The 27,901-nt window shown below is 50.4% G+C and overlaps 1 protein-coding gene across 1 annotated transcript; it reads right to left on the bottom strand.

Annotated features, from left to right (window-relative positions):
* Window positions 1-559: 559 nt before the first annotated feature.
* MTFMT (mitochondrial methionyl-tRNA formyltransferase) lies at window positions 560-27,725 on the bottom strand. Its single transcript, XM_073568849.1, has 9 exons — window positions 27,140-27,725; window positions 18,544-18,762; window positions 17,329-17,451; window positions 9,681-9,783; window positions 9,516-9,591; window positions 8,748-8,839; window positions 7,509-7,590; window positions 6,292-6,359; window positions 560-936 (listed from the first exon to the last, which is right to left on the bottom strand). The coding sequence occupies exons 1-9, from the start codon at window positions 27,571-27,573 to the stop codon at window positions 739-741; spliced, it is 1,395 nt and encodes a 464-aa protein (XP_073424950.1). The 5' UTR covers window positions 27,574-27,725; the 3' UTR covers window positions 560-738.
* Window positions 27,726-27,901: the final 176 nt, after the last annotated feature.

Here is a 27,901-nt window from a genome sequence, read left to right as displayed (position 1 = left end):
CGTTTCATACCATATTCCTAGCTAAGGCCAGGGAAGGGCTTCGCATAGTTAAAAGGGTAAAAAAAATTAACAAATACCTTCCACTTTTAATGCGTGGTCAGTCTGTGCTTACATTGGCTAAAGCTGTTGTCTCTACCCATGTTAGCTGCAGCCAATCACTGTCAGCAGTGGCTACTGCGTGGCTGGACTTTTGCCAGCTTTATCCAAGTGGGTGAAGTTTAGTGGAGATAGTAGACAGCACTGGAAGATTAAAAGTGGCGAATGAGTTCAGCAGGGGGTTCAAGACAGGATACTGTAATCATTGCTCCTTTGCTCGGGCTATATGTGTCACTACTAGTGATGAGCGAACGTGTTAAGGTCCCCACGGCTGCATGATTGATGGCAATTCACCAGCCGCAGGGACTCTAACATTATCAGAGCACGCCCAAGATGCTCAGATAACACCCGAGCACGTTCACTAATCACTAGTCACTACCACGGTCAGCCAGTGGTCCCTGCCGCACAGATCCTCCTCAATGTTTGTTTTCAAAGCCTAAAAAATACATTTCAAGGTCTAGCATTTAGAATAATTGAATTATTGTCCAAATTTTTATTTTCAGCTGTTTTTACATAATTACAAAGTTTTTTGTTTTATGCCAAAGCTGTTCAGGCTTTGAAGTTAATAATAAATTGGCTGTTCTTCTGATGAACTGGGAAAGTCTTTGTCCGTACCAGTTTCGCTCGTCCTCTGTGGCTGTGCTAGCTGCCCATGTTTCTAGCAGATAGAGATCTCTTTGGGGTCTTAGTTTTTGGTGGAAGATGAAGCGTGTAGAAGCGACACTCCTCCAATGGAATATCCGAAGTCTTCACAAACCAGCGGTGCAGGTAACCATTATAAAAATCCTTAGCAGACAGCTTCTTCCTGAGTTTTACAGACCTGACACCCACCCAGCCATCCTGCCACACGCGCACAAAAAAAAATTAGAAATTATTTTCCTAAGGAAATACTTCTCTATATGGAATACAGAGTTAAGATGTAGCAGAGCTGAGTTTAGCATTGGGGACATAGTGTGCTACGTAGGACTGCACGTGAACTGGAAAATTTTATTTAGTGAAAAAATGTGTGCAAAGAGTCACAACATAATCAGCTCTGCTGCATCTGTATCTACATACAAATAATCAAAAAGCATAAAACAGTAAAGCTGGCTAGAGACATATCTGTGCTTGTCTCCCCATTTGAGTCTGTATGTATACAGTGGGTACGGAAAGTATTCAGACCCCTTTAAATTTTTCACTCGTTGTTTCATTGCAGCCATTTGGTAAATTTAAAGTTCATTTTTTTCTCATTACTATACGCTCTGCACCCCATCTTGACTGAAAAAAAACAAATGTAGAAATTTTTGCAAATTTATTAAAAAATAAAAAACAATATCGCATGGTCATAAGTATTCAGACCCTTTGCTCAGACACTCAGATTCCCTTTAAATATGTCACCTATTTTTTTGCCTATAAGCTGCCGGCACCGCCATCAGGAGCTATCTACAGCATTCTGTAATGCTGTAGATAAGCCCCCGATGTACCCTGAAAGAGAAGAAAAAGGAATTATATTATACTCACCCAGTGGCATTCCGGGTCTGGTTCGGGTCCGGCGCCTCCCATCTTGTAGCAATGACTTCCTCTTCTTTCCTGCCCGTCGTGGCTCCGGCGCAGGTGCACTGCTCTGCCCTGTTGAGTACTGCAGTGCGCAGGCGCTGGACCTTTCCTTGTGATCCTCTGTGAGATGGTTCTACTCCTTCATTGGAGTCCAGCTGTGTTTAATTAATCCCTTTCCTACATTAGACGTACTATTCCGTCCATGTGACCTGGGACCTAAGTCCCAAAGACGGAATACTACGTCATAGCGATCAGGGGCAGCCCCCGTGGGGAGCGCAGCTGATCGTGGCTGGGTGTCAGCTTCTTATCACAGCTGACACCCGGCACTATGTGTCAGGGGCGGGCACGTTAACCCTTGGCACACCATGATCAAACATGATCGCAGTGTCCCGGGGGCATAGGAGAGAATCGCGCAGGGAGGAGGCTCCCTCCGTGCTTCCCTGAGACTCCCGGAGCAGCGCGATATGCTGCGCTGCACTGGGGGCATCCTTCCCTGCAGGTCCCCAGATCCAATATGGCGGCGGGGGCCTGCAGGGAGCCGGCTTCCTCACTGCCTGCAGAGCGAAGGCATGAGGAAGCCTGTGCAGCGCCTGTGTCAGATCGCTGATCTGTCACAGCGATCTGTGATGTGTTAGATCAGCGATCTGTCACATGACAGTGATGTCCCCCTAGGACAGTGTAATAAAGTTTAAAAAAAGAGTAAGAATAATTTATAAAAAAAATCACTAAATTAAAAAAATATTCCCTAATAAATTCATTTTTTTGAAAATAAAAAAAAACAATAAAAGTACACATTTGGTATATATGTAACGTAACGACCCGCCCTATAAAACTGTCCCACTAGTTAACACCTTTATTGAACCCCTTAAAAATTAAAAAACGAAACGAAGCAAAAAATAATGCTTTATCATCATACAGCCGAACAAAAAGTGAAATAAGGCGCACTCAAAAAGACGGATATAAATAAACATGGTACTGCTGAAAACGTCATCTTGTCCCGCAAAAAACGAGCCGCCACACAGCGTCATCAGATAAAAAATAAAGTTATAGCTCGCAGAATAAAGCGATGCAAAAATAATTGTTTTCATTGCATAAAAGCGCCAAAACATAAAAAAAGATAAATGAGGTATCGCTGTAATCGTACTGACCCGAAGAATAAATCCGCTTTATCAATTTTACCTACGTGGAACGGTGTAAACGCACCACCCAAAAGAAATTCATGAATTGATGGTTTTTGTTCATTCTGCGTCCCAAAAATCGGAATAAAAAGTGATCAAAAAATGTCACATGCCCGAAAATGGTATCAATAAAAACATCAACTCGTCCCGCAAAAAATAAGACCTCACATGACTCGGTGGGTCAAAATATGGAAAAATTATAGCTCTCAATATGTGGTGATGCAAAAACTATTTTTACAATAAAAAGCGTCTTTTAGCGTGCGACAGCCGCCAAATATAAAAACCGCCATAAATAGTAAATCAAACCCCCTGTTATCACCCCCTTAGTAAGGGAAAAATAATAAAATTAAATTTTTTTTTATTTATTTCCATTTTCCCATTAGGGATAGGGCTGAGATTAGGGTTAGGGGTGTGTTGGGGTTAGGGTTGGAGTTAGAATTGGGGGGGTTTCCACTGTTTTGGTACATCAGGGGCTCTCCAAACGCAACATGGCGTCCGATCTCAATTCCAGCCAAAAAGTCAAATGGCGCCGCTTCCCTTCCGAGCTCTGCCATGCGCCCAAATAGTGGTTTTCCCCCCATATATGGGATATCAGCGTACCAAGCACAAATTGAAATAAAAATTGGGCTAAAAAGATCATGTTTGTGGAAAAAATATGATTTTTTAATTGTACGGCTGTACGTTATAAACTTCTGTGAAGCCTTTGGGGGTACAAAGTGCTCACCACATATCTAGATAAGTTCCTTGGGGGGGTCTAGTTTCCAAAATGGGGTCACTTGTGGGGGTTTTCTACTGTTTAGGCACATCAGGAGCTCTCCAAACGTGACATGGCATCCGATCTGAATTCCAGCCAATTTTGCAGTGAAAAAGTCAAACGGCGCTCCTTCCCTTCCGAGCTCTAACATGCGCCCAAACGGTTTCCCCCCACATTTCAGGTATCAGCGTACTCAGGACAAATTGCACAATAACTTTTGCAGTCCAATTTCTCCTGTTACCCTTGGTAAAATAAAAAAAATTGGACCTGAAGTAATTTTTTTTGTGAAAAAAAGTTAAAATGTTCAATTTGTTTAAACATTCAAAAAATTCCTGTGAAGCACCTGAAGGGTTAATAAACTTCTTGAATGTGGTTTTGAGCACCTTGAGGGGTGCAGTTTTTAGAATGGTGTCACTTTTGGGCATTTTCTATCATACAGACCCCTCAAAGTGACTTCAAATGTGATGTGGTCCCTAAAAATAAAATGGTGTTGTAAAAATGAGAAATCGCTGGTTAACTTTTAACCCTTATAACTTCCTAACCAAAAAAATTTTGGTTCCCAAATTGTGCTCATGTAAAGTTAACATGTGGGAAATGTTACTTATTAAGTTTTTTGAGTGCCATATCTCTGTGATTTAAGAGCATGAAAATTCAAAGTTGGAAAATTGCGAAATTTTCAAAATTTTCGCCAAATTTTCATTTTTTTCACAAATAAACGCAAGTTATATGAATGAAATGTTACCACTAACACGAAGGACAATATATCACGAGAAAAAAATGTCAGAATCACCGGGATCCATGGAAGCGTTTCAGAGTAATTACCTCATAAAGGGACAGTGGTCAGAATTGTAAAAATTTGCCCGGGCAATAACGTGCAAACCACCCTTGGGGGTAAAGGGGTTAAACTGATAGGACTTGATTTGTAAAGGCACACACCTGTCTATATAAGACCTCACAGTGCATGTCAGACCAAATGAGAATCATGAGGTCAAAGGAACTGGCCAAGGGGCTCAGAGACAGAATTGTGGCAAGGCACGCATCTGGCCAAGGTTACAAAAGAATTTCTGCAGTACTCAAGATTCCTAAGAGCACCGTGGCCTCCATAATCCTTAAATGGCAGATAATTCTAAGCAGTATGTGTGGAGAATACCAGGCACTGCTCATCACCTGCCCAATACAACCCCAACAGTGAAACATGGTGGTGTCAGCATAATGTTATGGGGGTGTTTTTCGGCTACAGAGACACGACAACTGGTTGCAAATGAAGGAAACATGAATGCAGCCAAGTATAGAGATATCCTGGATGAAAACCTCTTCCGGATTGCTCTGGACCTCAGACTTGGCAGAAGGTTCACCTTACAACAAGACAATGACCCTAAGCACACAGCTAAAATAACAAAGGAGTGGCTTCAGAACAACTCTGTGACCATACTTGACTGGCCCAGCCAGAGCCCTGCCCTAAACCCAATTGAGCATCTCTGGAGAGACCTGAAAATGGCTGTCCAACAACGTTCACCATCCAACCTGACGGAACTGGAGAGGATCAGCAAGGAAGAATGGCAGAGGATCCCCAAATCCAGGTGTGAAAAACTTGTTGCAACATTCCCAAGAAGACTCATGGCTGTACTAGCTCAGAAGCGTGCTTCTACTCAATACTGAGCAAAGGGTCTGAATATTTATGACCATGTGATATTTCAGTTTTCCTTTTTTAATAAATTTGCAAAAATTTCTATATTTCTGTTTTTTTTCAGTCAAGACAGGGTGCAGAGTGTACATTAATGAGAAAAAAATTAACTTTTTTGAATTTACCAAATGGCTGCAATGAAACAAAGTGAAAAATTTAAAGGGGTCTGAATACTTTCCGCACCCACTGTGTATTCAGTGGATTAAATTGAATATTGCCTATAGATGGATTCAAAGTATCCATGAACCACTCACACAAAAATATAATACAATTAATAAAGTTTATTGAACATAAATTTTAAAACCATATATCATACAAAAAGAGGACAGATGCATGAGGTTTTTAACAAGGAGGATATATCAAGTATGAAGACATGGGGTGGTGACGAGTCAAAAATATAAGGCAATAGTGGCACATCAGACCAAATGCAGATCACCATAAGCAATGTAGTTGCCAATGGACATTTCATGTGTGTCTAAAATAAGTTTACAAAATAGTCCAATTGGGTCATACAGGTGATGTTCAAAGATCAGTGCTTACACATGGTAAGATGTGCCAAGTCACAAACACCACCGCAAATGGCCCAACACACGTTTCGCTCACTTGCTTTCTCAAGGGGAGTGTCACGCTCCTCTTGAAAAAGCATGTGAGCGAAACGTGCGTGAGAGCGTTGTCTGTGACTTGGCACATCATACCATGGGTAAGCACGGATCTTGCAACATCACCTGTATGACCCAATTGGACTATTTTTGAAAGTTATTTCAGAGATACTCATGTAATGTCCATTGGCATCTACATTGCTTTTGGTGATCTGCCTTTTGTCTGATGTGCCACTATTGCCTTATATTATATTTTTGACTTGTCACCACCCCATGTCTCCAAACTTGATTATCCTCCTTGTTACAAACCTCATATGTCCTCTTTTTGTATGATATATGGTTTTAAGATTTATGTTCAACAGGCAATATCTGTATCTACATGTAAGAAATTCAAAGCTAAACAAAAGATGAATGCAATCAAACCAAATATTCTATGATACCCACCTTACACCGTACAACCATGATCTGTGGTGCAGTAAGATACTGAATTGAGCCTGGGATTTTGGAAAAATCTAAAAAAAAAAAAGATAAAATTATGATATCCCAGCATGCTGATGGTAATAGAAAATGCACCCACTTAAGGCAGGGATCCCACAAGTAGTTTACGGTCCTCGATGACCTTTTACCTGGCCCCGGGGCAGATTCCCGGAGACAGCAGTGCTTGGGCTTGCAGCTGTATTTTGACGACCTCCGGCCTATAGTCCGCCTTGCTCTGTGAGCACGGGCACACTACTGAATTCGGAGGCGCCTGCAGTGAAATATTACGTCCTGACACCAGTGCCAGGATGAAATAAAGATCCCTCATCCCTGACTTAAGGCACTCACATCACGCCGTACACACGATGTACACCAAGAACAGGTGTGCCCAGAAGATGATGACCCCTTGGCTTGGCACTGCCCACATCACGTTGTACATCCCTGTACACTACTGCGATGTGGGTGGTGAATGCAGCAGGAGCAGCTGAGCCAAATGTGCAGTGGAAGCCACTTTCCGCCACACTGCTGAGTGCAAGGGCACAGTAGAGTGTTTGGATGAGACACCCTCCTTCCGCCTCGCATCTTCTTCCCCTTCCACCTGCTTGGTGCTGCCCACATCACGGAGTGATTTCCTGTCCAGCAATTTGATGTGAGTGTAGCAGGAGCCACTCACAGCAACACTGGTGAGTGGGTATCGTGGCATCATTCTCCCACCGCCCTGGTCACTGCACCCTCTACAACAGTGTTCCCCAACTCCAGTCCTCAAGAGCCACCAACGGTTCATGTTTTCAAGATTTCCTTAGCATGGTCCAGGTGATAACTGCATTACCTGCACAGGCAATAATTCCATCACATGGGCGATACTAATAAAATCCTGAAAGCATGACCTGTTGGTGGCTCGAGGACTGGAGTATAAACATTGAGGTATTCAGTCCCTTCTAACTGGCCCAGATATATGAATGCCTTAGTGTGTTATGCAGTCATCCAACCAAATGGTGGCAGTGCTTTGGCCACAATCTTAGACCAGAGGCAAACAATTGTTGCTGATAGATAGATATCAATCTCTTTTTTTTTTTTTTTTTAAATCTACATTTGGTGCAAATTATCATCCTCGTTGACCCACTATCTTCATGCATTAGGGGTAACACTGCTTGTACTGAGTATTTCATGCAGTAGAGACTGACCTGAAGCGATCAGGGCATCTGGAACTTTTACAAAGTCAAGCAGTTTAATAGGTGCTCCCATCCACACAGCCTGTAGTGGCATCTGTAAGAAATCATAAGTTTCGGCTGGATTAATGAGAACTATATTTTATGTTCATGCTCTGATCACACTGGCATAATGTCTTCAGTTCTCAGAAGAGCGGCAACAGCTGGTTATAGCCCTTTGATTTGGCCATGTTCACACTTGCATTAGTGTTTTCCATCGACATGACAGAATCTCATCATAACCTAGTGGAGCCAGATAAACACTTCTTGGATCTATAGTTATATATGCGACGAGCATAATATCAGGGTTTGTCTGATATTTTTAACAGCAATACAATGTAGTCTACAATATTATTACCATTAAAATACTGAAATACGTAAGAAAAGTAATGGAGAACCAAATGGCTGCTCTCCATTAACCTAAATTAAAAGTCTAAGGCTATGTGCACACGCTGCGGTTTTTGCTGCGGATCTGCAGCAGTTTCGCAGACAGTGTACAGTACCATGTAAGTCTATGGGATTTACAATCCGCAATGCACATGCTGCAGTTTTTTTCACTGCGGAAAAGCTGCGGTTTTAAATCCGCAGAAAGAATTGACATGTCACTTCTTTCTGCTGCGGCTTGCCACCTATTCCACTGTCCAGGTGTCAAACCGCAGGGGAAAACCGCAGGCCATTCCGTAGGTCACTTTACCTGCGGATCCGCACGGAAAAATCTGCTGGTGAATCCGCAGCGTGTACACATAGCCTAAATATTCTTTTTGTCAAAATCTATGGAATCCCATTACCAAGTCATAGAACGGATTCGCCACTTTTCTAAAGTTCTAGGAGAAATGAATGTTGGAAACATCCAGCAAAAAGCTGGTGCATTTTTTAGTCTGACAATATTTTTTGTATAAATGATTCTCAATATGATATCTAAGCAGGTTTCCCCACCCTCGGAATTTATGTGAAGCCAAGTAGAATATGGTACTACTGGGCCCCACTGCAGTCTTACCCAGGATCATTACTCCCCCCATCATTGAGAATGGACCACAACCTCTTTCTCCTATAAACAAGACTACAATCAGCCCCAGTCATTGGATTAATGACGTGCAGGCCACTGGACCCCAACTATAAATGCTTTATGACCTTATGGACAGGTTATAAAACACGGTGTGCAATCCCAGACAGGAAAAATTCTGCCTCTATAAAATAATACTATGAACTGTTTACCGCAAATCCAATGGCACGTTCAAGGCGGATGATCTGTCCTGGAGTTTGTTCTCCCCACTTGATACAGCTCATGGCCACATTCATCTTGGGTGCTAAAGAAAAAGTCAGAGCAATCACATCTTCCAGCAATGTCATAGGCCTTTATCCAGTCTGTATGGTGTCTTACTATACAAATTATATGTACCACATTTTTCGAATAAGACGACGTACTTTTTCCCAAAAAAATTTGGGAGAAAAATGTTGGTGCGTCCTATAATCCAAAGGTAGCTCACTGGGGGTGGGAGGCTGCGGTGGATCAGGGTCACAGGAGGCAGGATTGCTGCTGCCGGAGTGGGGCGATGCTGCGGACACCAGGCTGGGAGGAGGGGGTGTCCTCGATGTGCGAGGCTGTGGACCCCAGGCTGTCATAAGATGTCGGCGATAAGAGGAGTCCTCTTCCCATTGATTTCCCTTCAGTGGGCATTGGGAAAATTGTCGCTGGAGGTGGTGCATGACGAAATTGAGATCTCGCCACCGCCAGCCTCTTGCAGCAGTAGACCTTGCCTCCTGTGACCCCGCTCCACAGCAGCCGCCACCTGTAAATTACCGTAAAATTGGACTATAAGAACTTAGAAGCACCACCATTTTATAAAAAAAAAATAAAAATCTTTTTTCCCATTTTCCTCCCCAAAATTTGGGGTGCGTCTTATAGTCCGCAAAATAAAGTATATGTACAGAATATCATCTTCATAAGGACAAAGGACAGTAACAGACTTGACAATAACTCACCGAACGTTGCTCCGTCTTTTGGTTGCTCTGTGGCGGTTCTTAGACGTTCAGGTAAGTCTTTCAAAACGGATATAAGCTGGGAAAGGAGAAAACATTGAAAATGGCACCCAAGTGTGTGGATGGGATTCTAGAACGCAGCCTGACGAGATGTCATTTACCCTTTACCATTTCAGCCCCCTGCTTGGAAAGCACAGCTTCCAGCTCCTTAGAGGTGCACTTGGGAGGAATGGGAAATGTTTCCTGCATCACAATAGGACCCACATCAAACCTAAAGGAGAACATGAATCAATTAAAAGATCCTCAAGCTGAAAGCATAAGATGTGCGTCTAATCCCATTCTCCTGCCTGAGCCGACATCCTCTGTGGAGACTAGTCTGTGCAGGATGATATATTTGCAAAGACAACAGCATGGCAGTCATGGAGTGTTTCCACCAAAATGATTTGGGTGCTGTACAGTTCCTCTGCAGCATCACTCCATGAAAGATCGGAAGGTGGTGTTTACCACATGACATTCATGCTAAGTTCATAATATATTTCATAGATGTTGGTTGTGACATTAGCTGTTCATATTGGGGTCTTCCAACTGTCCCCCCCCAAAAATATAGTAAGGGAATCGGTTAACCTTTCATCCCACGAGGCTTATTTCCAATTTCCTATTGTAAGAAACATGTTTGCTCTGCTGAACAGACCGTGCATGTTCATGGAGCAAGGAACAAAAGTTGTTGGCTGATGTGACCCATTCCGACGACAGGTCATCATCTTATGGAAAAGGCACAGATGGAAAAATTAATCGGAGGGAATTTCCTAAATTTCTCCATCCTGACTCGCAACAATGTCCAATAAGTTAACAACACACTTTACAATCATCTGTGCCTCATGATGATGGGACTGAGCTACAGAATTATGACAGGTTCACACGAGCGCCTAAAATAATATATATATATATATATATATATATATATATATATTGTGGCAGGGCTAAGGGTCGTGTAATTGATGGGAGATATGTGTCTCATAAATGGCTTATCTCCATAAGGTAAGGCAGAAGTAAAGCATACCAAATATTGTTATTGTTTTTGTTTGAAGGACCTGTGGTGAGGTCACAGTCAGGTGACCAGTCAGCTGCTGGGAACGTGGGTGTGGCTACAGCCTTATAATGTGACCTGCTCCTGAACCAGGGAGCTGTATGTGGGGAGGACTACACCTCCCAGCATGTGCTGAGACTCGCGGTCTGAGTCTGCAACCACGAAGGTTTATGTTTTGTTTGCCTAAGCTAGAGGCTATTTTTGGTGATACGCTGTTTTATGGTTTATGACAGAAATAAACCTCATGAACTTTGGAAGAACCGGTCTCCTGATTGTCTCCCGCTGCACCTGAGCGAGTCACATCCCCACAATTGGTGGTACACGTGCGGGCAGCGGTCCCAGCAGAGACTTGAGACAGTTGTTGCATGTCCTGGGTGAAGTTTGCAGCGGGGCAACAAGCATTGCCTGGAATCATGGAGGACCTCATGAAACACCTGGTCCAGTCCCAGGCACTGCAGCAGGAAACCAACAAGCTGTTGTTACAGCAGATCCAGCAAAGCCAGCAGGAGCAGCGGCAGCAGTTCCAGCAGAGCCAGCAGGAACAACGGCAGCAGATGCAGCTTCTGGCAACCGCCATCCAGGAGGGCAGGACGAGCGCCCCAACCCCAGGTCGGGCTGATGCCACCGACGTCGAGAAGGCGGTAAGACGCGCATTACAAAAAATGACCCCTGAGGATGATGTGGAGGCCTTCCTGACGGTGTTTGAGAGGGTGGCTGAGAGGGAAAAACTTCAGCCAGAGCGGTGGGCGGAGGTACTGGCCCCTTACCTAACGGGGGAGCCCCAGAAGGCGTACTTTGACCTGACGGTACAAGATGCCAGAGAGTATCCCAAATTAAAAGCGGAAATTCTCGCACGCTTGGGGGTAACAATGACTACAAGGGCACAGCGAGTTCATCGCTGGGCCTATCACCGGGACAAACCCCCGCGCTCCCAAATGTTTGACCTGTTGCACCTGGTCCAGAAATGGCTGCAGCCAGAGTCGGCTTCCCCTGCACAGATGGTAGAGCGAGTTGTGATGGATCGGTTTGTGCATTCTCTGCCGAGACCTCTACAGACTTGGGTTGCCCAGGGTGATCCCCAAAATGCTGATGAACTGGTTGGGCTGGTCGAGAGATACCAGGGGATGGAAGGTTCCTTGGGGAAGCAGCCCATTCCATATTGGGGGTCCCAGCAGGGGGCGGAGTCACAAAAAGGGGTGGTGCGTCCAAGGTCAAAAGGGGCGGGGGAGGCAGTGCCCAAGGTCCCCTCGGGTGTTATTTGCTGGAAGTGTCATGGGCCAGGACATATAGCGGCCCGTTGTCCCCAGACCACCGAGCAGATGGACTGCAGCATGGGACGCCGTAGTTCATACTACGCATATCCAGCTTGCAGTGTGAACTCGCTACCTAACAAGGGGCCACAAGCGTGTCCCGTGAAGGTGAACGGTCGAGCAGTAATGGCGCTTCTGGACTCCGGGAGCTTGGTGACCCTTGTGAGGGCCAGTTTTCCTCTAAACATACTCCCGGGTAAAAAGATTGGTGTTCGGTGCATACATGGCGATGCAAAGGACTACCCTATGGCTAGGGTGAAGATTGAAACGGCGCATGGCACCGAGTCGCATGAAGTTGGCGTTGTTCGAGACTTGTTGCATCCCATAATTATTGGCCGGGATTTCTGTCTGTTTTGGGATCTGTGGGGGATGGGTTCTGAGTGTGCTAGCAAGAGCAGGGAACCAATCCACCCCACTGAGGTATCGCCACCACCAGAGGCAGACGAGTTCCCTTTATGTGTCCTTGTTGGGGATGAAGAGGAAGGGTCCCCTGTACCTGACATCCCGGAGTTAGGGGTGGCCGGGGAGAATTTTGGGACTGCCCAACATAGGGACCCCACACTAAGGGAAGCCTTTAACAATGTCACCGTCATTAATGGGGTTGCACAAGAGCCGGGAGCAGACACAAGGTTTCCCCATTTTATGTTGAGTGGGGAATTGTTGTACCGGGTCACGAAAATAAGGGAGGAGGTGGCAGAGCAGTTAATAGTACCAGGCCCCTATAGACGAAAAGTGTTGGACATGGCCCATTCACACATCTTGGGGGGACACCTGGGGGTGGAAAAAACCCAGGAACGGATTGTACAGAGGTTCTATTGGCCTGGGTGTCACCGGGAAATAGTAAACTATTGCAGGTCCTGCCCGACATGTCAGTTAACTGCCCCCACATCTCATTTTCGGAACCCTCTTGTGCCACTGCCCATTATTGAGGTGCCATTTGAGAGAATTGCCATGGACTTGGTCGGTCCCTTAGTTAAATCAGCTCGTGGCCATCAGTATATATTAGTCATCCTGGACTATGCCACACGCTATCCTGAGGCCATTCCCCTGAGAAACTCCTCTGCGAAGAGTATAGCCCGTGAGCTGGTCCATGTGTTTTCCCGGACGGGTTTGCCGAAGGAGATCCTGACCGACCAGGGGACACCTTTTATGAGCAAGGTGATGAGAGAATTGTGCAGAGTCTTGCAAATTTCCCAGCTGAGGACTTCAGTGTACCATCCACAGTCAGATGGCCTTGTTGAGAGGTTTAACAAGACCCTGAAGAGCATGCTGAGAAAAGTCATAGAGGAAGATGGTAGAGACTGGGATTGTCTCTTACCGTATTTACTGTTTTCTATCCGTGAAGTTCCCCAGGCCTCCACGGGGTTCTCCCCCTTCGAGCTTCTGTACGGCCGGCATCCGCGAGGTCTCCTAGATATAGCCAAGGAAACCTGGGAAGCCGAAGTCACGCCCCACAGAAGCGTCATTGAGCATGTGGCACTGATGCAGCAGAGGGTTGCGAAGGTGATGCCCATTGTTAAAGAACATCTCCGCCAGGCACAAGAGGCTCAGGCCAGGGTCTACAACCGGTCAGCCAGAGTGAGGCAGTTCAATCCGGGAGACCGAGTTCTCGTGCTAATACCGACGGTGGAAAGTAAGTTCTTGGCCAAGTGGCAAGGGCCATATGAGGTGGTGGAGAAACTGGGAGACGTAAACTACAAGATCCACCAACCCGGAAGACGGAAGCCATACCAGGTTTACCATGTTAACCTTATCAAGCCGTGGCAAGATAGAGAGCCAGCGGTAACTCCGTGCTTGCTGGGCAACCTAGAAGGGGAGGTTGGAGCCGTTACCATAGCGGAGACTCTATCGAAGGCCCAGAAGCAGCAGTGCCGGGAGTTACTCCAGAAAAACCGCGACCTGTTCTCAGAGTTGCCGGGGTGCACGAAGGTGGTGGAGCCCGAAATTCTGACCGAGCCACATGTGCGGGTGAACGTGAAACCATATCGTATTCCTGAGGCCCGGCGAGAGGTAATCTCCAAGGAGGTGCAGCGTATGTTGAAGCTCGGGGTCATTGAGGAATCCAAGAGCGGCTGGTCGAGCCCGATTGTCCTGGTCCCAAAACCTGATGGTGAATGGAGGTTCTGCAACGATTACCGGAAGCTGAATGAGGTCTCCAAGTTCGACGCTTATCCCATGCCACGCGTTGATGAGCTCATCGAGAGACTTTGATCTGCCAGGTACATAACCACTTTGGATCTGACCAAGGGATATTGGCAGATCCCCATGGCACAGGAAGCCAAGGAGAAGACGGCATTCTCCACACCAGACGGGTGCTTCCAGTATGTCCGGATGCCGTTTGGCCTACAGGGAGCTCCAGCAACCTTCCAGAGGGCGATGGATAGAATCCTTGCACCTCATAAGCTATACGCTGCCGCATACCTGGATGATATCGTCATCTTTACCCCGGACTGGGAGACTCACCTGGAAAAGGTCCAAGCAGTGTTTGACGCTCTAAGAGAGGCGGGGTTTACAATAAACCCGAAGAAGTGTGCCTTGGGGAGAGAAGAAGCCAAGTACCTCGGATATGTAGTGGGGCGTGGCGAGATCAAACCCCAAATCAATAAAGTGGAGGCAATTCAAACATGGCCGAGACCTCTGTCAAAGAAGCAAGTTAAAGCCTTCCTGGGGATTGTGGGATATTACAGGAGGTTTATCCCAAACTTCGCCACAATGGCTGCACCTCTAACTGATCTGCTTAAAGGGACAAAGTCAGTGATGGTCAGCTGGTCCGAGGAAGCAGAGTCAGCCTTCCAAGAAATGAAGGGAGCTCTTTGTAAGCAGCCCGTTTTGGTGGCCCCAGACTTTAAACGTGAATTTGTCCTCCAGACAGATGCCTCAGATGTCGGGGTAGGAGCTGTCCTTTCCCAAGAGATACGTGGGGAGGAGCATCCTGTTCTCTACTTGAGTAGGAAGTTGACTTCTTGTGAGAGAAATTACTCAGTTGTAGAGAAGGAGTGTTTGGCCATAAAATGGGCAGTGGACACATTACGGTACTACCTGGTGGGACGGAAGTTTAGGTTAATATCCGACCATGCCCCACTCAGGTGGATGAGGGAAACCAAGGGCAAGAATGCTAGGGTCACCCGCTGGTTCTTAGCCCTACAAGACTTCAGTTTCCATGTAGAGCATAGGGCCGGGAAGCTACATGGGAATGCCGATGCCCTCTCCAGAATCCCTTGCCTGGTAGGTGAAAGTGCCAAGCCCCACGGCTTTAGGCAGAGGGGGGAGGTATGTGGCAGGGCTAAGGGTCGTGTAATTGATGGGAGATATGTGTCTCATAAATGGCTTATCTCCATAATGTAAGGCAGAAGTAAAGCATACCAGATATTGTTATTGTTTTTGTTTGAAGGACCTGTGCTAAGGTCACAGTCATGTGACCAGTCAGCTGCTGGGAACGTGGGTGTGGCTACAGCCTTATAATGTGACCTGCTCCTGAACCAGGGAGCTGTATGTGGGGAGGACTACACCTCCCAGCATGTGCTGAGACTCGCGGTCTGAGTCTGCAACCACGAAGGTTTATGTTTTGTTTGCCTAAGCTAGAGGCTATTTTTGGTGATACGCTGTTTTATGGTTTATGACAGAAATAAACCTCATGAATTTTGGAAGAACCGGTCTCCTGATTGTCTCCCGCTGCACCTGAGCGAGTCACATCCCCACAATATATACACACACGGGTTGTACAAAATAATGGAAACACCTAACGTTTTGGCATCATAATCTTCGAACATGTTATAAACATGCAAACCATGACATATGGTAATGTTTTGTACTTGATTATTTGTGTTACGTGATATGTGTATGTAAATTAACTGTTGTGCATAACTGTAAGAACATTGATGAGAACCTGATACCAATGGCAGACCTCTCGGATTTTCAAAGAGGCCAAATTGTTGGTGCTCGTATGGCAGGCGCTAGTGTAACAAAGTGCCCGAATGCTTGGCGTGTCAAGAGGTACTGTCTCCAAAGTAATGACTGCGTTTGAAAGAGAAGGAAAAATGTCTGTAGCAAAGCACAGGTCCGGCCGAAAGTCGAAGTAGACAGAGAGAGACCGTCGGACTCTAAACCGAATTGTGAGAGAGGATCGCAAGACCACGGCTCCGAAAAATCACTGTTGAGCTCAATGAACACCTACAGAACCCAGTTTCCACGAAAACTGTTCGTCAGGAGCTGCACAAATCTGGATTCCACGGAAGAGCTGCTATTAGAAAACCGCTGCTCTCAATGACAAATGTTTCCAAGCGTTTAGAGTGGTGTAGGAACCTCCAGAATTGGTCCCTCGAGTAGTGGAAACGTGATATTCTCAGACGAGTCATCGCTTACCCTATTTCTGACCGAGTGTACATTTGGAGACAGCCGAAAGAAGCATTCCATCCAGACTGCCTTCTCCCAACTGTAAAACATGGCGGAGGTTCTGTGATGATCTGGGGTGCTATTGTGTGGAGATCCGCCGGGCCAATGATATCCCTTCATGGAAGAATTAACAGCCGAGATTAGTTAAGCATTTTGGGCGACCAAGTGCATCCTATGGTTCAAGCACTGTTCCCGGAGGGGAACGCCATCTTTCAGGATGATAATGCACCAATTCATACAGCTAGAATCGTTCAAGCATGGCACGAGGAACATTGTAATGAAGTTGAGCATCTCATCTGGCCCCCACAATCCCCAGACCTCATCATTATTGAGCATTTATGGTCGATTTTAGAGATTCAAGTTAGACGTCGATTTCCGCCTCCATCGTCGCTCAAAGAACTGGAGGGTGTTTGAACTGAAGAATGGGCTAAAATTCCTTTGGAAACAATTCACACCTTGTATGAATCCATACCTCGGAGAATTGAGGCTGTAATCGCCGCAAAAGGTGGACCTACACCATATTAAACTAACTTTTGTTGATGTTTCCAGGTGTTTCCATTATTTTGTCCAACCCCTGTATAATATATATATATATATATATATATATATATATATATATATATATATATAAATATATATATAGCTTTTCTGTTTGGGTTTTTTTTTTTACAAGACCGTGTACAGTTTCCTGTTGCAGAATTGTAATCAATCTGTACACATCGGATGCCATACTGTGGCTCTCTGTGGCATCCGATTTTCTCGCACCCATAGACTTGAATAGGCGAGTCTCATACGATTTACAGAGGAAACTAGAGCATACTGCCATTTGTTTCACACGCCATTTCGCTCAGTGAAAAAAAAAAATTATAGTTTATGAAGGCACGGCCATTAGAATAATTTTTACCTGCCTTTAAGTATTGCTTATTCTGCTCTGTGTATAACAGGACAGGAGTAGACATTACCTAGCAGGAAGGAAGCTTACGCCACCATAAATTTATCGCTCATATACACATCTCTGGTTCTTTACCTCTTTGGTCTGATCTGCATGATGGTGACTCCCGTCTTCTCATCTCCATTGAGTACTGTGTGGATTAAGGGAGCTGGACCTCGCCACCGGGGAAGGAGGCTGGGGTGTACATTCAGGATCCCACTAAAATAAAATGGAAGAGTGAGAAAACGTTCAAACCAGTTCATCCACATTGTACAGGCGCTTCTTACAAAATTAGAATATCATCAAAAAGTTAACTTATTTCATTTGTTCAATACAAAAAGTTAAACTCAGATTATATAGAGTCATTACAGAGTGATGTATTTCAAGTGTTTATTTCTATTAATGATGATTATGGCTTACAGCCAATGAAAACCAAAAGTCATTATCTCAGTAAATTAGAATACTTTATAACACCAGCTTGAAAAATGATTTTAAAATCTGAAATGTTGGCCTACTGAAATGTATGTTCAGTAAATGCACTCAATACTTGCTTCTTTAGCAATGCCCTTTTGTGGCTTACCCTCCTTGTGGAGTGTGTCAATGACTGCCTTCTGGACATCTATCAAGTCAGCAGTCTTCCCCATGATTGTGGAGCCTACTGAAACAGACTAAGGCCGGGTTCACACTTGCGTTTGGCTGGTCTGCATATGGCTGTGTACGTCCTCCCTTAAGCTCCGCCTTCTTCCGCATGCGTCCTGTGTACCTATCTTTAACATTGGGTATGTAGGGACATGTGTTGTATGCGGATGCGTCCGCATGCGGCGTTTTGACGTGCCCGCCGAACGCACAGAAATGCAACATGTTGCGTTCCCATGCAGTCGACAGGCACGTCAAAACGCCGCATGCGGACGCATCCGCATACAACACATGTCCCTGCATACCCAATGTTAAAGATAGGTACGCAGGATGCATGCAGAAGTAGGCGGCGCTTAAGGGAGTACATACGCAGCCATACGCAGACCAGCCAAACCCAAGTGTGAACCCGGCCTAAGGGACCTTTTAAATGCTTAGGAAGCCTTTGCAGGTGTTTTTGTTAATTATTCTAATTTGCTGAGATAATGACTTTTGGGTTTTCATTGGCTGTAAGCCATAATCATCAAAATTAACAGAAATAAACACGTGAAATAGATCACTCTGTAATGATTTTATATAATACATGAGTTTCACTTTTTGTATTGAAGAACTGAAATAAATTAATTTTTTGATGATATTCTCATTTTGGGAGAAGCACCTTCACTGGAATTTACCTACTATGGAAATTTTAAAATGAGATCTTCACTGAGGAGTCGCCCAAACGATGCCACCACGCCGACATCAAACTGGTCACAAGTGCCAATGTCCGGCCATTCATGGAACGGAATCCCCTCATCTGAGGCGTAATTCATCACTGGAAAACCTTTCGGCAATAAGGAGGGCAGTGAGACCACCTCTAATCTTCCCACTACTTGGTCTTGTGCCTTGCTGCTTTGCCTATACAGGACATAGACAGGAGAGAGCGGATTAGTGACACGGCTTATATTGTATTGGCTCAATACAAATATACATCAGTTGGATAGTTGCAGATTTTAAAGAACTTAAATTTGTGTCACTTTTACTGTCACAGGGTGAAATCTTGTGCAATTCCCAAGTTGCAGATGCAGATTTTGCAGATTTATTTGCACGTTGATTTTTCAGACTGAATATTCTACATCTTGAAACTTTTTTGGGCATTTTTTGTAAGCGGTAATTTTTTTATAAAGTGGTCAAATTTAAAGGGGTTGTCCAGTCTCATAAGAAAAATCTGCAGACAATATGATTCCACTATATTCCACAGTGCGAGAGGGCGGTCACATGACCCCATGTATGCGATACACATTCCTGTGGTCACGTGACATCTAAACCCATGTACGTCTCTCAGTCCTCTTCTATTGAAAGGAGCTGGTGTGCTGAGAAGAGTAAATGGCATACATACGGCCATATGGCTGTTCACCCTCACGTGGAATCATTGCAACTGCAGACTTTTCTTGTGAGTCCAGATAACCCCTTCAGAACAGTGCGGGTCTAACAGGAATGAATAATTTGATATGTAGAAATGACTTTCATCAAGTATCAAAAAACATTTTCTGGTGGCACCAACTATACGGTAAACAACCCTCACTCCGATTTGGGTCGGGATTACACATGCGAGAAACTTGGATGAGTCTCGCATGTTAATACCCGGCACTGCCACCGACACTCGGGAGCAGAGTGTGCAGCTCCATAGAAATACATGCAGCCGCACGCTCTACTCTCGAGAGCCGGCGGCAGTGCCGGGTATTAACATGCGAGACTCATCCGAGTTTCTCGCATGTGTGATCCCAGCCTTAGGCTGACTACCTGATCAGGGAATATCATCAACTCTGCTGGGACAATATTTATAGTGTTTTATACCTTCACCACTATCTTTTATCATGAAAAAGACTTTCTAACCTGACATTTTACCTGCACTATGCCAGGAACCCCACTAGGGGGAGTTGTACTTGATACTGACTCCCATTGTCATAGCTGTGAAGTACTACTGGCATCCTATACACAATGAATGCACTGTCTGTAATAGAGACCTATTGGTAGTGAAATATTCTCCCATGGGTGTTACTGAGTTATTATTGCTTGAATGCCAGGCAGAAGTTATGGAGAAACCTACAGGACATAATGGATTTTATACAATATCATCTATTAAATATATTATTGATCACCAGAACTAATTTGGTAAAACCTCTCACAATTTTATTTTATTGATCTTTTAATAATGTTTTGTGCATAATTAATGTAGAAAGAGTTATTTCTACATATCAGATTATTCAGGATTTATATTGACTCTTGGTTTCACATAAGGCCAAAAGGGTAAATCATATAGAAATGAATTGGAGAAAAGTTGCAGTTCTCGCCCCCAGCCCTCACAGCCGTCCTGCTATATTGTTTATGTCATCAGGTGCATAGCGGCGGGTGGAGGTCACAAGGAAGGGTCACCCCTTTAAGATTATAGCATTCTTGCTGGGCTGCATGTGCACATAAAGAAGTTTCACATGATCAGCACTGAGCCGACCCCACTGCAGTATAACTGTCTCCATGCCTGTGCCGACCACGATACAGCCACCTCTGTACACCTGCACTGACCCTCTGTACCTGGGTCTAGACACCTCCGTGCCTGCGCCGGCCCCGGTACGGCCGCCTCCGTACCTGCGCTGGCCCGGCCACCTCCATACGTGCACTAGCCGCGGTAAAGCCACCCCCGTACCTACGCTGGCCCCGCTACAGCCGCCTCCGTACCTAAGCTGGACCCGCTACAGCCGCCTCCGTACCTAAGCTGGACCCGCTACAGCCGCCTCCGTACCTACGCTGGACCCGCTACAGCCGCCTCCGTACTTATGCTGGACCAGCTACAGCCGCCTCCGTACCTACGCTGGACCCGCTACAGCCGCCTCCGTACCTACACTGGACCCGCTACAGCCGCCTCCGTACCTACACTAGACCCGCTACAGCCGCCTCCATACCTATGCTGGACCCGGCACAGCCATCTCCATATCTACGCTGGCCCCGCTACAGCCGCTGAGCCGTACCTACGCTGGCCCCGCTACAGCCGCCTCCGTTCCTACGCTGGCCCCGGCACAGCCGCCTCCGCACCTACGCTGGACCCGCTACAGCCGCCTCCATACCTACGCTGGACCCGCTACAGCCGCCTCAGTACCTACGCTGGACCCGCTACAGCCGCCTCCGTACCTACGCTGGACCCGCTACAGCCGCCTCCGTACCTACGCTGGCCCCGGCACAGCCGCCTCCGTACCAACGCTGGCCCCGGCACAGCCGCCTCCGTTCCAACGCTGGCCCCGGCACAGCCGCCTCCGCACCTACGCTGGACCCGCTACAGCCGCCTCCGTACCTACGCTGGACCCGCTACAGCCGCCTCCGTACCTACGCTGGACCCGCTACAGCCGCCTCCGTACCTACGCTGGACCCGCTACAGCCGCCTCCGTACCTACGCTGGACCCGGCAAAGCCGCCTCCGTACCTACGCTGGCCCCGGCAAAGCCGCCTCCGTACCTACGCTGGCCCCGGCACAGCCGCCTCCGTACCTACGCTGGCCCCGGCACAGCCGCCTCCATACCTGCCCCGACATAGCCGCCTCCGTACCTGCGCTGGCCCCGGCACAGCCGCCTCCGTGCCTGCCCCGATATAGCCGCCTCCATACGTGCACTAGCCGCGGTAAAACCACCCCCGTACCTACGCTGGCCCCGCTACAGCCGCCTCCGTACCTACGCTGGACCCGCTACAGCCGCCTCCGCACCTACGCTGGACCCGCTACAGCCACCTCCGTACCTACGCTGGACCCGCTACAGCCGCCTCCGTATCTACGCTGGACCCGCTACAGCCGCTGAGCCGTACCTACGCTGGCCCCGCTACAGCCGCTGAGCAGTACCTACGCTGGTCCCGCTACAGCCGCCTCAGCTCCTATGTTGGCCCCGACACAGCCGCCTCCGCACCTACGCTGGACCCGCTACAGCCGCCTCCGCACCTACGCTGGACCCGCTACAGCCGCCTCCGTACCTACGCTGGACCCGCTACAGCCGCCTCCGTACCTACGCTGGACCCGCTACAGCCGCCTCCGTACCTACGCTGGACCCGGCACAGCCGCCTCCGTACCTACGCTGGACCCGGCACAGCCGCCTCCGTACCTACGCTGGCCCCGGCACAGCCGCCTCCGTACCAACGCTGGCCCCGGCACAGCCGCCTCCGTACCTACGCTGGCCCCGGCACAGCCGCCTCCGTACCTACGCTGGCCCCGGCACAGCCGCCTCCGTACCTACGCTGGCCCCGGCACAGCCGCCTCCGTACCTACGCTGGCCTCGGCACAGCCGCCTCCGTACCTACGCTGGCCCCGGCACAGCCGCCTCCGTACCTACGCTGATCCTGGTATAGACGCCTCCGTACCTACGCTGGCCCTGGCACAGCCGCCTCCGTACCTACGCTGGCCCCGGCACAGCCGCCTCCGTACCTACGCTGATCCTGGTATAGACGCCTCCGTACCTACTCTGGCCCCAACACAGCCGCCTCCGTACCTACTCTGGCCCCGGCACAGCCGCCTCCGTACCTACGCTGGCCCCGGCACAGCCGCCTCCGTACCTACGCTGGCCCCGGCACAGCCGCCTCCGTACCTACGCTGATCCTGGTATAGACGCCTCCGTACCTACGCTGGCCCCGGCACAGCCGCCTCCGTACCTACGCTGGCCCCGGCACAGCCGCCTCCGTACCTACGCTGATCCTGGTATAGACGCCTCCGTACCTACTCTGGCCCCAACACAGCCGCCTCCGTACCTACGCTGGCCCCGGCACAGCCGCCTCCGTACCTACGCTGGCCCCGACACAGCCACCTTCGTACCTACGCTGGCCCCGGCACAGCCGCCTCCGTACCTACGCTGGCCCCGGCACAGCCGCCTCCGTACCTACGCTGATCCTGGTATAGACGCCTCCGTACCTACTCTGGCCCCGGCACAGCCGCTTCCGTACCTACGCTGATCCTGGTATAGATGCCTCCGTACCTACTCTGGCCCCGGCACACCCACCTCCGTACCTACGCTGGCCCTTGCACAGCCGCCTCCGTACCTACGCTGATTCTGGTATAGACGCCTCCGTACCTACGCTGGCCCCGGCACAGCCGCCTCCGTACCTACGCTGGCCCCGGCACAGCCGCCTCCGTACCTACGCTGGCCCCGGCACAGCCGCCTCCGTACCTACGCTGGCCCCGGCACAGCCGCCTCCGTACCTACGCTGGCCCCGGCACAGCCGCCTCCGTACCTACGCTGGCCCCGGCACAACCGCCTCCGTACCTACGCTGGCCCCGGCACAACCGCCTCCGTACCTACGCTGGCCCCGGCACAGCCGCCTCCGTACCTACGCTGATCCTGGTATAGACGCCTCCGTACCTACTCTGGCCCCGGCACACCCACCTCCGTACCTACGCTGGCCCTTGCACAGCCGCCTCCGTACCTACACTGATTCTGGTATAGACGCCTCCGTACCTACGCTGGCCCTTGCATAGCCGCCTCCGTACCTACGCTGATTCTGGTATAGACGCCTCCGTACCTACTCTGGCCCTGGCACAGCCGCCTCCGTACCTACGCTGGCCCCGGCACAACCGCCTCCATACCTACGCTGGCCCCGGCACAACCGCCTCCGTACCTACGCTGGCCCCGGCACAGCCGCCTCCGTACCTACGCTGATCCTGGTATAGACGCCTCCATACCTACTCTGGCCCCGGCACACCCACCTCCGTACCTACGCTGATCCTGGTATAGACGCCTCCGTACCTACGCTGGCCCCGGCACACCCGCCTCCGTACCTACGCTGGCCCTTGCACAGCCGCCTCCGTACCTACGCTGATTCTGGTATAGACGCCTCCGTACCTACGCTGGCCCTTGCACAGCCGCCTCCGTACCTACGCTGATTCTGGTATAGACGCCTCCGTACTTACTCTGGCCCTGGCACAGCCGCCTCCGTACCTACGCTGATTCTGGTATAGACGCCTCCGTACCTACTCTGGCCCTGGCTCAGCCGCCTCCGTACCTACGCTGATTCTGGTATAGACGCCTCCGTACCTACGCTGGCCCCGGCACACCCACCTCCGTACCTACGCTGGCCCTTGCACAGCCGCCTCCGTACCTACGCTGATTCTGGTATAGACGCCTCCGTACCTACGCTGGCCCTTGCACAGCCGCCTCCGTACCTACGCTGATTCTGGTATAGACGCCTCCGTACTTACTCTGGCCCTGGCACAGCCGCCTCCGTACCTACGCTGATTCTGGTATAGACGCCTCCGTACCTACTCTGGCCCTGGCTCAGCCGCCTCCGTACCTACGCTGATTCTGGTATAGATGCCTCCGTACCTACTCTGGCCCTTGCACAGCCGCCTCCGTACCTACGCTGATCCTAGTATATACACCTCCGTACCTACGCTGGAGCTGGCACAGCCGCCTCCGTACCTACGCTGATCCTGGTATAGATGCCTCCGTACCTACTCTGGCCCCGGCACACCCACCTCCGTACCTACGCTGGCCCTTGCACAGCCGCCTCCGTACCTACGCTGATTCTGGTATAGACGCCTCCGTACCTACGCTGGCCCCGGCACAGCCGCCTCCGTACCTACGCTGGCCCCGGCACAGCCGCCTCCGTACCTACGCTGGCCCCGGCACAGCCGCCTCCGTACCTACGCTGGCCCCGGCACAGCCGCCTCCGTACCTACGCTGGCCCCGGCACAGCCGCTTCCGTACCTACGCTGATCCTGGTATAGATGCCTCCGTACCTACTCTGGCCCCGGCACACCCACCTCCGTACCTACGCTGGCCCTTGCACAGCCGCCTCCGTACCTACGCTGATTCTGGTATAGACGCCTCTGTACCTACGCTGGCCCCGGCACAGCCGCCTCCGTACCTACGCTGGCCCCGGCACAGCCGCCTCCGTACCTACGCTGGCCCCGGCACAGCCGCCTCCGTACCTACGCTGGCCCCGGCACAGCCGCCTCCGTACCTACGCTGGCCCCGGCACAGCCGCCTCCGTACCTACGCTGGCCCCGGCACAGCCGCCTCCGTACCTACGCTGGCCCCGGCACAACCGCCTCCGTACCTACGCTGGCCCCGGCACAACCGCCTCCGTACCTACGCTGGCCCCGGCACAGCCGCCTCCGTACCTACGCTGATCCTGGTATAGACGCCTCCGTACCTGCTCTGGCCCCGGCACACCCACCTCCGTACCTACGCTGGCCCTTGCACAGCCACCTCCGTACCTACACTGATTCTGGTATAGACGCCTCCGTACCTACGCTGGCCCTTGCACAGCCGCCTCCGTACCTACGCTGATTCTGGTATAGACGCCTCCGTACCTACTCTGGCCCTGGCACAGCCGCCTCTGTACCTACGCTGGCCCCGGCACAACCGCCTCCATACCTACGCTGGCCCCGGCACAACCGCCTCCGTACCTACGCTGGCCCCGGCACAGCCGCCTCCGTACCTACGCTGATCCTGGTATAGACGCCTCCGTACCTACTCTGGCCCCGGCACACCCACCTCCGTACCTACGCTGATCCTGGTATAGACGCCTCCGTACCTACGCTGGCCCCGGCACACCCGCCTCCGTACCTACGCTGGCCCTTGCACAGCCGCCTCCGTACCTACGCTGATTCTGGTATAGACGCCTCCGTACCTACGCTGGCCCTTGCACAGCCGCCTCCGTACCTACGCTGATTCTGGTATAGACGCCTCCGTACTTACTCTGGCCCTGGCACAGCCGCCTCCGTACCTACGCTGATTCTGGTATAGACGCCTCCGTACCTACTCTGGCCCTGGCTCAGCCGCCTCCGTACCTACGCTGATTCTGGTATAGACGCCTCCGTACCTACGCTGGCCCCGGCACACCCACCTCCGTACCTACGCTGGCCCTTGCACAGCCGCCTCCGTACCTACGCTGATTCTGGTATAGACGCCTCCGTACCTACGCTGGCCCTTGCACAGCCGCCTCCGTACCTACGCTGATTCTGGTATAGACGCCTCCGTACTTACTCTGGCCCTGGCACAGCCGCCTCCGTACCTACGCTGATTCTGGTATAGACGCCTCCGTACCTACTCTGGCCCTGGCTCAGCCGCCTCCGTACCTACGCTGATTCTGGTATAGATGCCTCCGTACCTACTCTGGCCCTTGCACAGCCGCCTCCTACCTACGCTGATCCTAGTATATACACCTCCGTACCTACGCTGGCCCTGGCACAGCCGCCTCCGTACCTACGCTGATCCTGGTATAGATGCCTCCGTACCTACTCTGGCCCCGGCACAGCCGCCTCCGTACTTACTCTGGCCCTGGCACAGCCGCCTCCGTACCTACTCTGGCCCTGGCACAGCCGTCTCCGTACCTACGCTGATCCTGGTATAGACGCCTCCGTACCTACTCTGGCCCTGGCACAGCCGCCTCCGTACCTACGCTGATCCTGGTATAGACGCCTCCGTACCTACTCTGGCCCCGGCACAGCCGCCTCCGTACTTACTCTGGCCCTGGCACAGCCGCCTCCGTACCTACTCTGGCCCTGGCACAGCCGTCTCCGTACCTACGCTGATCCTGGTATAGACGCCTCCGTACCTACGCTGGCCCCGGCACAGCCGCCTCCGTACCTACGCTGATCCTGGTATAGACGCCTCCGTACCTACTCTGGCCCCGGCGGTACAGCCGCCTCCGTACCTACGCTGGCCCCGGCACAGCCGCCTCCGTACCTACGCTGATCCTGGTATAGACGCCTCCGTACCTATGCTGGCCCCGGCACAGCCGCCTCCGTACCTACGCTGATCCTGGTATAGACGCCTCCGTACCTACGCTGATCCTGGTATAGACGCCTCCGTACCTACTCTGGCCCCAACACAGCCGCCTCCGTACCTACTCTGACCCTGGCACAGCCGTCTCCGTACCTACGCTGATCCTGGTATAGACGCCTCCGTACCTACGCTGGCCCTGGCACAGCCGCCTCCGTACCTACGCTGATCCTAGTATATACACCTCCGTACCTACGCTGGCCCTGGCACAGCCGTCTCCGTACCTACGCTGATCCTGGTATAGACGCCTCCGTACCTACTCTGGCCCCGGCACAGCCGCCTCCGTACCTACGCTGGCCCCGGCACAGCCGCCTCCGTACCTACTCTGGCCCTGGCACAGCCGTCTCCGTACCTACGCTTATCCTGGTATAGACGCCTCCGTACCTACGCTGGCCCCGGCACAGCCGCCTCCGTACCTACGCTGATCCTGGTATAGACGCCTCCGTACCTACGCTGGCCCTGGCGGTACAGCCCCCTCCTTACTTGCACTTGTTCAGGATCTTAAGACTTTCCAGAGCAAATTCATCAGTTCCAAAGAACATGACGTTCCACGGGGGGCGTGTCCGACCACAGGAGGCGTCACTGATTGACGGCCCGCGGCCACGGGTGTACAGCCTCACGTGACCGCAGCCAGTGCCCTGCAGGAGCCGTCCATAGTCTGTACGTAGGCTCAGTGCTGAGCGCTTCTCCCGGTCACATCTCCAGACGCCGGGCGTCCTCCATGACGCTGCATCCCCCATGATCACAGGACGCTTCATGTCCCCTCCGCTAATCTCACGGCCATTCACTATTCCCCATGTGGAGGTCCGGATATGCAGCAGCCGGGGCAGCGCTCTCCAGGGCGGGGGACAGAAGCCCATAATCCCGGGTGTTCTCTGTGCATTCACATAACAAGTCACCCTTCCGTGGCACCGCATCCCCTGGGCGCAGCCATGTTTACTGTGTGGTGCGCGGGTGAAACGTTTCCGGCAGGAACTACGGTGGCAGTCAGTAAGGTTCCTAGGCAGTGAGAGTCATTGAATAGGACACACTGAGCGCTCTAATGTCCAGGACTGTTTTCTCTCCATTAATATCTCATTCTCTGGTGAATGACTAAGCTTCTGTGTTATGATTGGCCATTTTCATTTCAGCCCTTTAAATGCTGCACTCATGCGCCATGATAGGCAATGTCCACTACTCGGACAGCCGCTTTCCAATCCACTTTTTCCCCCCCAGTAATGGAACCAATACTCGCCTCCGATGCCG

The sequence above is a fragment of the Dendrobates tinctorius genome, unplaced genomic scaffold (genome assembly GCF_039654945.1).
Source record: "Dendrobates tinctorius isolate UK_male_01 unplaced genomic scaffold, ASM3965494v1 ptg000022l, whole genome shotgun sequence".
NCBI classification, from domain to species: domain Eukaryota; kingdom Metazoa; phylum Chordata; class Amphibia; order Anura; family Dendrobatidae; genus Dendrobates; species Dendrobates tinctorius.
This window is presented reverse-complemented; position numbering and strand designations above follow the sequence as displayed.

Excerpts from the sequence above, each read along its gene's own strand:
- MTFMT (XM_073568849.1), bottom strand. The coding sequence starts at position 27,573 with ATGCGGTGCCACGGAAGGGTGACTTGTTATGTGAATGCACAGAGAACA. Across the intron at positions 9,592-9,680 it reads CCAAGCAGGGGGCTGAAATG|CTTATATCCGTTTTGAAAGA; the intron begins GTAAAGGGTAAA and ends CTCCTTTCCCAG. Across the intron at positions 937-6,291 it reads TCATGGTTGTACGGTGTAAG|GATGGCTGGGTGGGTGTCAG; the intron begins GTGGGTATCATA and ends CGCGTGTGGCAG.